Source organism: Corvus hawaiiensis, chromosome 3 (genome assembly GCF_020740725.1).
Source record: "Corvus hawaiiensis isolate bCorHaw1 chromosome 3, bCorHaw1.pri.cur, whole genome shotgun sequence".
NCBI lineage: Eukaryota > Metazoa > Chordata > Aves > Passeriformes > Corvidae > Corvus > Corvus hawaiiensis.
Window position 1 is genome coordinate 1,062,501 of NC_063215.1, and position 12,182 is coordinate 1,074,682.

The 12,182-nt window shown below is 48.6% G+C and overlaps 2 protein-coding genes across 3 annotated transcripts in view; both read left to right on the forward strand.

The window, feature by feature from the left end:
• Positions 1–9,447, forward strand: part of LOC125323146 (interferon-induced very large GTPase 1-like) — a 29,197-nt gene extending 19,750 nt beyond the window's left edge. The window contains exon 3 of the mRNA XM_048297818.1: positions 1–9,447. This exon is cut by the window's left edge and continues 2,270 nt beyond it. Coding sequence (XP_048153775.1) covers positions 1–5,025 — 5,025 coding nt within the window. The 3' untranslated portion in view covers positions 5,026–9,447.
• LOC125323148 overlaps positions 9,172–12,182 on the forward strand; it is a 23,689-nt gene continuing 20,678 nt past the window's right edge. Inside the window, exon 1 of one of the 2 annotated variants that reach the window (XM_048297822.1) lies at positions 9,172–9,695. In XM_048297822.1, the coding sequence (XP_048153779.1) occupies positions 9,172–9,695 (524 nt within the window). The remainder of the gene's footprint in view (positions 9,696–12,182) is intronic. The other variant, XM_048297823.1, reaches the window with a different exon arrangement.

Here is a 12,182-nt window from a genome sequence, read left to right on the forward strand (position 1 = left end):
CCCGAAAGTCAAGAGCTGTCCCCTGAGCAGAAGAGGGAGCGTTTAGTTTTCATGGAAGATCACATGCAAGGCTTGTGGTCCACACGGATCAAGAATCTCCTCCAAAAGCACAGTGGAGGCAAAGACTGGGAGAGGCTGGAACAGGACTTGCATTCCTTGATCAGAGGGTGTTTGAATGGGAAATGGGATGAACAGAGGATGCAGAACATACTCAGAGACATGGAAGAGACTTTTCCACCACCTGAGCTCCCCAGTCAGTCCCAGTTCAAGTCAGACGGCAGCGAATCCCAAGCAAATGAAGCCATTGCAAACCAGGAATTCCTCCAGTTGCTCAAGCGCCTTGGACTCAAAAGTCACTATCCAAGAAAAATGGGGATGGGAAATTTCCGCACCATCTGCAAGACATCTCTGCAGGACAGCCAGCCCAGCAAGGACAAGGAACTGCCATTTTACTTCTTGCAAAAGCTGCTCACAGTGGATTACCAGGTGAGGTACCTGACTTGCAGGAATAAGAACAATGCAGGACTTGCAGCTGTGCCACAAATGACAGAGCAAGAGGACGAACCTTCAGACTCCTTTGAAAACTTTCTTGACAACTTCACAGAAGCAGTCCCTGAACCTGGAAGCAGGGACAGCCGTGTGCACCCCATGGACCTGCAGATGGCCATTTTCCATTGTGCTGATGACTTCCTGAGAGAGACCCTTGCAACCAAGCTGGCGTTCTGCCAACTGGCGCTGCCTCTGCTGGTGCCCAACCCATGCACTTCACAGATCGAGTTCCCGCTCTACGCCCTCAGCCAAATCCAAAGGAGCTGGAAAGAGGCAGACAAGTCAGGAAAGCAGGCCAGAACAAAGAGTTACAACAACAAACTCATCTTTCAGGTACAGACACCCATTGTGTCCTTCATCCGCATTGGCAGCTCGGCCTCCTCTTCCAAGTCTCAGCTCCTGAACGCTCTGCTGAGCAAACGCAAACACGACACTTTCTTCCACCGCCACTGCAGAGGCAGCACCAGAGAGCGTTTGCTGATGGAAGGGGTGGTGGAGATCACCTGGTACTGCCCCCGTGGAAGCCCTGATGACACCTTTGAGTGCTGCGTGGCTTTCTGTAACCTGCATGGAGATGCCAGGGATCACGGAGCACAGCTGCAGTTCCTGCAGGAGATATCTGCTGTCAACGTGGCTCTCGTATCCGATTCAGAGCACATGGACAACAGGGGGAAAAAGCTTTTGCAGGGCTTGTGGCAGTCACAAAGGCCTTTGGTTTGTCTTCTCACGGAAAAAGAGAATGTTGCAGCTGGACAAGCCAGCAAAAACATAACAATAGGGATCAAGAACAGAAACGAAGCAGAACTGGCCGTCCAGCTGACTGAAACAATCCAGAATCTCCTGGAAAGGTCTCATCCACGTTTCAGCCTGGAGGCCTGTCTGGACAAAGCGCGCCAGCACAGATTCATAGTGGATGCAGATCAACCTGCATGTTTGACAGCCAAAGCAAAGGCAAAGAAGCTGGTGGAGCTTCTGAAGAAAGAGAAGCTGTCTGAGATCAAATCCCAGCTCCTGCCCCTTCAAGGAAAACTGTGGTACCAGTGGTGCAAAAAGGACAAAGAGCTCACTCGCTTACAGGAGAAGGGAAACAAGAGCATTGAGCATCATCGCAGCCAAATTGAAATTGAGAAGGCAGAACTAAGAAGAAAGCAACTTGAACAAGCCTTCCCCCTTAACCCGCTGATGAAATCATTCCTTGGCTTTCTCCAGGCCCAGCCAGCAGATACCAAGAAATACTTCCTGCACTGGATGAAGGTCTTTATGGATGAGCTGTCCTGTGGTCGCCTTGAAGAACTGAGGAGAGACTATCACGAGTTATGGTCTGAAATACGGACAGCAAAGAAAAACCAGGAAAAAACCAGTGAAAACACTGAATTGATGAATGAGCTGGATGCTCTCTCTGATGAAATCAATGATTCATCCATTGGCCTGGAGCATGTCTTGAGAGAGGTGGGGCAGATTTATGAAGCTCTGGAAGTAATGAACTCCAAGAATGAGAGTTTTGTCAAACTGCCGGAGATTGCAGCAGATCTGATGGTTTCGGGGTATCCCGTGGAGCTGATGGATGGGGATGCTTCTTACCTGCCCTTGCGCTGGGTGGGAGCAATCTTTGACAGCTTAATTGAGAGGCTGGGGGACAAACGAGTGTTTGTGCTCTCCGTGCTCGGCATCCAGAGCACAGGCAAGTCCACCCTGCTGAATGCCATGTTTGGTCTGCAGTTCAACGTCAGCGCGGGGAGATGCACCCGCGGAGCTTTTATGCAGCTCATCCCAGTGGGCGAGGAGCTGCAGCAAGACTTGGGCTTTGATTTTGTGCTGGTGGTGGACACAGAGGGACTTCGTGCCATGGAGATGGCCAATAAACACTCCCTGAACCACGACAATGAGCTGGCCACCTTTGTCATTGGCATTGGCAACTTGACTGTGATCAATATCTTTGGAGAAAATCCATCAGAAATGCAAGATGTTCTCCAGATCGCTGTGCAGGCTTTCCTGAGGATGAAGAAAGTCAATCTTTCCCCAAGCTGCCTCTTTGTCCACCAAAACGTGGGAGAAGCAACTGCCAAGGAGCAGAACATGGAAGGACAAAGGCGTTTGCAGGAAAAGCTGGATAAAATGACTGTGGTAGCTGCCCAGCAGGAATTCTGTGACATCTCCTCCTTCAGCGATGTCATCGGCTTTGATGTGAACACCCACATTCACTACTTTGCTCAGCTGTGGGAAGGAAATCCCCCGATGGCACCACCCAACCCCACCTACAGCCAGAACGTCCAGCAACTAAAGAGCAAAATCCTCCAGGCTGCCCAGAAGCAGTCGCAGCGCAGCATTTTGAGGCTCTCGAGCCTGAAAGTTCGTATTGGGGACCTCTGGAATGCGTTGCTGAATGAAAACTTTGTTTTCAGCTTCAAGAATTCCCTGGAGATTGCCGCGTACAGGAAACTGGAAAGCGCCTTTAGTCAGTGGACCTGGAGGCTGAGGAGTCATGTCTTAGACATGCAGATGAGACTGGACAACAAAATTCGGAATGGGGACTTGCGGAATGTCACCAGAGAATACCTTGAAGGGCAGGTGCAAGAGACAAGTGATGCCATCGAGAAAGAAGTGGAAAAGTATTTCAGGGAGGACAAAGACCACGAGACACTGGTCCAGTGGAAACCAAACACAGAGCTGAAGCTGAAAGAACTAAAAGAGGCTCTTCTTCTTGAAACAAAAAAGAAATGTGAGAATCTTATTGAGCTACAGAAGGAGCAGAGTAAACTGGATGCAAGGAAGGTGCAATATGAAGCCCAGCTCCTGAGAAAGAGTAAGGAGTTGGCTGTGACTCTGAAAGGGAAGAGCCTCAGTGAGAGAGAACTGAGAGACAACTTTATTTTTGTCTGGAACAATTGGATTGCCGAAGTTTCCTGTGTTGCTCCTCCCCTGGAACAGGTGGATATCGATGCAGAAATCGAAGATGTCCTTCTAGAGCACTTTAAGGAACCGGGTTTACATGCCAGGATCACATCATTTCCCAAAGGCAGAGGATTTTCTTTTGACATGGAGAAACACGTCATGAAAAAAAAGCATTTTGGTGTCATTACTAGGAGGGTTTCCAATGCTGATGTGATCAACTTGCAGCACATCACAGACAGCATCATAGCGTGTGTGAGAGCAAACATTGATAAGAAGGAACAAGAGAAACGGGATTACAGTCGAAATTTTATTCATGAAATACTCAATGAAGTACAGGAAGGTGTGAACTCCATCCCCAGCAATGCAAAATGTACTTTTAACAGAGAGTACAGCATAGATTTATCTCTGTATCTTTGCAGAATGGCAGCAGAAAGGTTTAAAGTCATGCATGAAGCGTTCCAAAAGGCAAATGACCCAGTCGTGTACCTGAACAGCAAGAGAGAGAATTTCTTCCAATGTTTCCAGATTTCCTGCCAAGGAGCCACTTCTATCACAACTTTTGCTGTTTTCCTTTGTGACAAGATTGAACCAGCTCTTCACCGGGCGGTCTATGAGAGGACGGCTAAAGCCATTGCTGAGGACATGCAGGGCAAATTCCCAGATTTCCAGGGCAACAGAGCCAATCTGGAAGTCTCCCTCCTGAGATACCTGGCAGAACAAGAAAATTTTGAGTATTTCAAAGATTACCTTAATTGCCCAAAACAGTTTTGTCAGAGTTACACTGAGACACGAGTTAGGAGTTACTGTTTAGATGGGAACAGGAGGCTGGAAAAGTTTTTAGATTCCTCCCTTAATCTTCTGTATGGAAACATCCTGAAAGCTGTTTCTTTATCAACCAAAATTGTCAATGACAGAAAAGACAGAGAAGACAAAGTCTCTCTTTGGCTGGATGAATTTTGCAGGGAACTGACAGAGGTGATCAACTTGCCCAGAAGTGACCTGAAGGGCATTGAGCACCAGGAGGTCACAGACATTGAGTTCCTGAGCAGTGCCATGGCAGAAGCTCTGGATGACCTGAAGAACAGGCTCAGGAAAGAATTTGCTGATGCCGATATGAGCTCGTTTGCAAGGCAGCCTCACACCATCCTGGCAGAGCAGTTTTCGGGGTGCTGGGAGCAGTGTCCCTTCTGTGGGGCTGTTTGCACAAACACCATGCGGAATCACGATGGAGACCATCAGCTGGTCTTCCATCGCCCACGAGCTTTGGTGGGAACCAAGTGGCATGAGACGAACTACCTGGTCATTGATATTTGTTCCAGCCTTGTTGCAAGTGACTCCTTATTCAGAGTGGGTGACAGTGAATGGATAACCTACAAGAGATACCGGGATGCAGGACCCCGTTTCTCCACATGGAACATTCTTCCTGATTCATCCATGCAGGCGTACTGGAAATGGTTTGTGTCTCATTTCAGGACACAGCTGGAAGCTTTGTACAATGGGAAATTTCAGGGCAAAGGAGAAATCCCTGAGGCGTGGCAGAGAGTTACCAAGCAGGAAGCACTGTCTGAGCTGGACAAGAGTTAGGCCACGTCCATGGGAAGGAAGAACCACAACGGCTTTGCAGTTTAGAAGAACTTTGTACCAGGCTCTCCACAAAATGCAGTTACAACAATGACACTCTCAAGCCACACGCAGCCAATGGTATCTAATTGCTCCCAAATTTGGTGAAATAAGGTGTGTTACTGCAGCCATCGCTCAGCAACTCCCTCGCTTCATGATAAAGCCAGAATGCTTTTGCCTCCTTGCCATAAACACTTCCCTCTGCATTGTCCTAGAGTCAAACCAAACTCCTTCCCTGGGCCGATCGGCCTTGTGGCCAAGTCTGATCCCAAGGGCCAGTGTTGCAAAATGGTTAGAGGATCAGGGACATGGATTATTGATAAAACCAAATCAATAACAGAACTGTACAAAGCAAAGGCCTTCAAGCAAAGGCCTGCATGAGAAAAAGCCTCCATGAGAAATGCCTGCGTGAGAAACAGGCCTGAGAAACAAAAAGGGAGTTTTAAGGAGGTACAGTCCTGTGCTGAAAAGATCTACTGACCATGAGAAGGGAGGAAGACTTTTGATCTCTCAAGACAAAACATAAAGCTTGCCAAATGTAGTCTTTTATCTAACCCAATTATGTAGAAGTAAGAATGCGCTTTTGTAAGCTTAAACCAATCAAGAACTGATAAGCTTGTACTCAATACTATATAAGTGCCTCTGTATTGCTAATAAATGAAGTTTGTTCTACCAATCACATTGATTGTCTGCATGGCTTCCCCCACCCGAAGTCAGCATTTGGCGCCCGAACAGGGACTGGGACTTCGTTTTCTTGACTAAGGTGGGGGACCGACGTGGCACCGATAAGCAGCAATCGGAGGGCAGAAGATCAGCAGCTGCAGGCAAGCGTCTGATCCGTGCCTGGACTGACCTGACACAGGGGTCCGCCGTATCGGCTGACAAGGGCAAACCTGGGAAAAGGCTGCACAAATCCTGTCGACAGGGATTGCAGTAAGATGCAGATGCGGTAGGACGCAAATATGGAAACAGAGGTGACCCTTGATTTATTTCTACGCTTTTTAGAAAAGCGGGGAGTTAAAGAAGTAAACCTCTGTAAGGAACTAGCTGATCCAAGATGGTTTAAAATGAAAGCTAAAGAAGCAAAAGCTCTTGGGTTAATCTGGAGAGCAGTAACTGGCACTCTCACAGAGATGAAAACAGAGAGGACAGTGGCCACAGCTGCCATAGAGGCTTTAGAGAGTGGCAGCACTGGGTGTGGCAGCTCCGGGAAAGGAACAGACGGGGGCCTTATGAAGCGGCGGCCAGAGACCGGAGCCGAGTCCGGGGTAGCATGGTCCTTCGGGCTGGCCGCGAGAAAACCGATTAAAAGCACAGCAGCACCCGTCCGCTCACTGCAGGAGCTGCTGAACTCAGCAGGGCAGGAAGTTACCTTTCCGACGTCTGAGAGAGAAATGGCCGCAAATGCAGAAGCAGAGCCGCCCGATCCAGGGGGCGGGGCGCAGGCGGGCCAAGGAGACACAGGCAGTCCTGGTGTCCGACTGAAAGCAGCAGAGCAACGGAGCGGTCCTAAAGCCCAGCTGAAAGCGGCAGAGAGCAACCCCCCCCGCCGAACAGCGGAACGTCCGGATGCAAAGCAGCTTCTGTGGTTTCATCGCCTGCGGAGCCGGAGCCGGCCGGGGCTGCCGGGGGTCAGCCTCGGGAAGGGGAGAAGCACCAAGAAATGATGCAAGAAGTAATCAAAAAGCTTGCTGACTTATCTACACGAAGCATTCTGCAGTCTATCTTTACAGCAGATGTTCTGTGTCTGAATGATTGCATCAGCATCGCACAGTTGTTATTAACCCCTTCACAGTTCCTGCTCTGGGAACGAATGTGGAAACAGCTAGCACAAGAAGAAGCTAGCAAACATCAAAGTGACACACAAGACCCACTGTATGCATTCCAAGCTGACATGCTAACTGGCAGCGGAGCTTACGGGGCAACAGTAACACAGCTGACCATGCCTGTAGTAATTCATCAGTTGTTACAGACTTTTGCCCACAAAGCCTTGTTGTCAGCAGCCTTAAAGGATGCAACTGAGCTCTCTGAAGAGCTCCAAGGGCAAATGTTCCAAATATTTGCCTTTGAAAATGCTAATAGGCAAGCTAAGACAATTCTTGCTATGCTGCCCCAAGGAGCAGGTGTAGACGAGATGCTCGTACGTGCTGCCCGTTCAGAACAGTCATCTCAAACAACTGCCTTTACTGCAACACTGCAGAATGTCCTGCGACAACAGGGACAAGTCATCGCCGCAGCACTGACCAGAGGGGTGCCCAGCAAGTGGTGCCGTGCTACAGGACCCCGAAGCGAGAAGGCGCAGTCAGCATCAGCTCCTGAGGAAAGTGACGCCACTGCTTCAACAGCTGGGACTCTGAGACCTCTGTCCCGAGAAGCCTTGGGAGAGGCTGCAGACGTGGCTGAGTGAAGGAGCTGAGGACTTGCCAGATCCACCACTCTCCGTAGCAGGAGAAATAGCGAGACCCTGGGGCGAATGTAACAGCTGCCCTGGGTGGTTGCCAGTGACTTGTGGTGGGTGTCGGGGAACCCTCTCCAAAGGCAAAACTAAAAAGGAGAGTTACATAAATTTTTGGGTATAACACCAAACACAGAAGTAGAGTGAAAAGTTGTTTTTTGACTGTCTTGAGACAAGAGCATTAGTGGACATTTTCAATCAGCTGTCCGCCCATTTAGATCGAGTAAAGGCAGTGAATTTGGCTAGCATCTATATTTTTACTTGTGCTTCAGCAGCCAGGGCTCACGCTATTCTGCATAAACTTGCTTGCTGGGAGAGGGATAAGTTAAACATAACTTTGCAAATGCTTGATGAGTTAAGCGTAGATGTTACTAGTGTTAGACATACAATATTACAAAATTAAGTAGCAATTAATTTTCTACTACTAGCTCACAGCCACGGCTGTGAAGAGTTCTAAGGTACGTGCTGTATGAATCTTTCTGACCACTCTGTCCTAATTTACAAGCAGATAAGTGAGTTACATTAATTAACCACACAATTACAGAAAGAAGACCATCTCAGCTTAGAAAGATGGTTAAAGTCACTAAGTTTAAGACCATGGCTAGTTTCACTTGTGCAGCATTTGATTACTGTAAGACTACTAATATTATTAATAATAGTGTGCTTACCTTGCCTATGCCAATGCTTGCAAAAGATGATATACAAAGTTACTACATCTGTAGCCAATCAAATATTGCCTTTACAAAAAGAAAAAAGGGGAATTGTTGCAAAATGGTTAGAGGATCAGGGACATGGATTATTGATAAAACCAAATCAATAACAGAACTGTACAAAGCAAAGGCCTTCAAGCAAAGGCCTGCATGAGAAAAAGCCTCCATGAGAAATGCCTGCGTGAGAAACAGGCCTGAGAAACAAAAAGGGAGTTTTAAGGAGGTACAGTCCTGTGCTGATAAGATCTACTGACCATGAGAAGGGAGGAAGGTTTTTGATCTCTCAAGACAAAACATAAAGCTTGCCAAATGTAGTCTTTTATCTAACCCAATTATGTAGAAGTAAGAATGCGCTTTTGTAAGCTTAAACCAATCAAGAACTGATAAGCTTGTACTCAATACTATATAAGTGCCTCTGTATTGCTAATAAATGAAGTTTGTTCTACCAATCACATTGATTGTCTGCATGGCTTCCCCCACCCGAAGTCGGCAGGCCAGGGCAAGGGCAAGGCAGCGCTCAAAGCCCCCCTTGGATCCACTGCTGTGAGACAGGAAGGGACAGTGTCCCAAAGGCAGTTTTCCTGCAGCAAGGAGGTGTCCTTCCCGCAGAAATGGCTGTGAGGCCTGAGGGCAGCTCCACGCTGGCTGCAAGCTGGGCTGCTTGGCTTTTGGGCATCATCCTTGCCTCCCTCATTGCAGCCTCCTGCATCAGCTGAGGCCGTTCTCCCAGCAGGAGCTGTTGTGTCTCTGGGCTCAGGAAAGCAGGGACACGACAGCCCCATGGCTCAGGCAGTGCTTCCACTCCCTGGCTCGGAGGTGCTCCGTCTCTGTCCAGGGCAGCCGCTCCTGCTCAGCTGCCTGGAGCTGCTACCCTTCCCTTCAGCCCTCAGCCCTGGCAGGAGCTGCTCCTGCCCTTGGCCTTGCTGCTGAGCAAAAGCCTTTGGAATGCCCCATGTGGAGAATCCCATCTGCCAGCACCTTCCGCAGCGGCCCTCGGGGCAGTGCTGGTGCTGTCCAGGCAGGCTGGTGGCACCGGAGCCGTGCCCTGGAGAAGGTGGCACCATCTGGCACTGCCCCAGGGATGTGGGGGCAGTTTGGCTGTGCAGGTGCTGCAATGCCGCTGGCAATGCGAGCGCCAAGCCCTCCTGGAGAGCTGCTGAAGGGCTGCTTCAGCCTCATCCCCTGCAGGCTCTGCTAATAAAGGAGTTGATTTGGACCGTGCTGCTCTGTGCCTCCTTTGTGTTCAGGGCAGCCCCAGCTGGGGGTGACTGGAGCTCTGTGTGGGGCAGACAGGCAGGGGACAGCGGGGTGGCCCTGGGGGAGGGCGTGTGGCAGCAGAGGCTCTGCTCCTTTCAGAGTCTCTGCTCCAGGAGCAGCTTCACTGTCTGCAGGGACAGCAGAGAGGGCAGGAAGCCCCAAACCACAACAACATCCAGGGAAACCAGTGGGAGTGGCAGGTGCCAAGGGAGGCAGTGGTAGTGTGATAGATACACATTATAATATTGGCTTTCTACAAACGTTAAAATGGACGCTATATGTATAAGGTTAAAGTAGCTTTGTTTTAAAGATGTAGTTTTATAACAACAACTTATGCCTTTATTTCTGTCATTAACTAAACTTAGACATAATAGTAAAATAGCTAATATAGTTATGCTTGTGGTAATTGAACTGTCTGCTTGGTTGGATAACATCCAACCACCGTGTGTTGAAGACCCCTGCTACTGACATGCCAACTATCAGCAACTACCATCTGCGGAAACCATGGACCAAAGCCCCCTCTGGAGGTGATAATAAAAACTGACTAAAACCACAGCCAAGAGATGTGTGTGCTCTAAAAAGGTGGACCCAAGGAGGCGCCATGCTAAACAGCTCCTGGAACATGTAAACTAGTTTTGGTAAAAGTTTGAATATGCATAATTGATTATGAATATGCATTATGCTGATGCAATAGGACAGGTATATAAAGGGTGTCTCCGCAATAACAGGGGTGTTCTTGGCTGAGCGCCAAAGCACCCAGTGCTGTGACTTTTGCTTTATTGTCTTTGTCCCCAATTGTCCTTTATTAAACTTTTAAATCCTAACAGGAGACTGAACCTTGTTTTTCACATCTGGGCACTCATCCGGGATTAACACCTCGCCTCCAAGACCCTGGGAGATCCCGAGTAGGAGAGGCACGCCCCGCTGAGTTCAGCGGCCCGCTCTGTTTCTTCTGGTGTGAATCGGTGGTTGCAGGTTGACACCCCGTGGACAAGAAAGGGACAAATAAAGCAAAAGAAAGGGAAAAAGAGGCCCCCTAAGAAACCATGGCAGCTAGCTCCACAATTTTCGTGCACGAAGACCTGGACAAGAAAAAAAGGATTGTAAGTATTTTCAGGGGGGAGGATACAGAGGTTGACTGGTGTGTGAATGATGCTTGGGCTGGTTACCCCAGACCTGTGAAATGAGTGTGGAGTCTCTGAGAGCTGCGGTACTATCTTTTCGCGAGAAAAACGGCCAGCGAGGAGACAAAGCAAAAGATAAAAGGAGTGGGGGATCCCCCCCGGGGTAACTGGGACTGGGTCTCAGGGAGCTGTTGGACCCCTAGGAAAAGAGAGCAGAAAAAGGGTTTCCTAGCACAATCCCCTAGGAAACAGGGGATGAAAGTGAGGGTCCCCAATTCCAGAAATGTTGCCGGATTGAGGGTTGGAACACACAGGCTAGAAAAATTACTCTAGATGGGAAGTGTGGGAGAGAGAGAATCTGGGGTTGGCTAACAACATTTGAGATTTTACCATTTTATTTGAAAAATAATACCTGTGGGTGAATATTAACAAGTGATTTGAAAATCAAGATACCTTATTATTGTGTTGACTTGTTGTGAGTGAGAATGAGCGAGACATATTAAAGAAATAAAAGTGAGTGAATATGAATGAATGAAAGTATACATAATATAGATGGTTGATTTAAAGTTTGACTTTATTATCTGGAGGGAGGTGGATTATATTATATTATTATTTTATTAAAGAGGAAAGGTCTTCTGTGCTGTGAGGGGAGGGTGGTGTTTAAGCTGTCAGAGGGGTGGGTTAGAGCAGAAAACAGGGGCCAGGGATGAATAGATAAAATCCTGGGAAGATGGGACAAAGAACCAGTAAGTTGGGTTCAAGGAAAAAAGGGAGTAAAAAAGTGCCAGCAGATATACCTCAAGATAGTCCACTGGGAATTAAGTTAGCCAGCTGGGATAGTGACCCTTGTACAAAGGAAAAGGATAAAGATGATTCGGTATTGTATGCTAGAATGGACAAAGAAAGAAATAAGACCCGATCATGTCTATTGGCCTAGGTACGGGTCCTTTGAAGCCAAGCTTTGTCAAGCCTTAAATATATTTGTAAATTCAAAGGAACCGTTTGATCCGGAAGAAAAAGAATATGCCTCTTGTTGGACAAGAGACACAGAACCCCTGGGGTTAAAAGTTTTTAAAATATCAGAAACCCCAGAGGCAGAGCAAGCAGAGGAAAAGAAAGAAAAGGGTTGGGACACCCTGGAAGCATTGCCACCCCCGTATCATACACAGGAACCAGGCGCTCCTGTGCCAGCCACAGCCCCAGTTGTGCCAGGTGCTCCCGCACCAGCTGCAGACCCGATTGCGCTGGGTGCCCCCACCCCTGCCCCTGCCGTGGCTCCTCTCGTGCCCGGCCACCCCCGCTCCTGCCATGGTCCCGCTTCTGCCGGCTGACCTTGCCTCTGTCCCTTTGGTGGTTACGGCTCCACCACCGACTTCTGCCTTGGCAGTTCCGATGAGTCCCCTTCCCAGCGAAGGAGCACCATACCAAAATACTAGGAGAAGCTCAGTTAAAACTCAAAGACAGCTCAGTAATTCCTCTCCTGCCACTACTCCAAAACAAAGGAAAAGGGTTTCTTCTAAGGTTGTGATGACTGAGGAACAGAAAGGTTGGGATCAAGAAATCAGTTTATTCCCA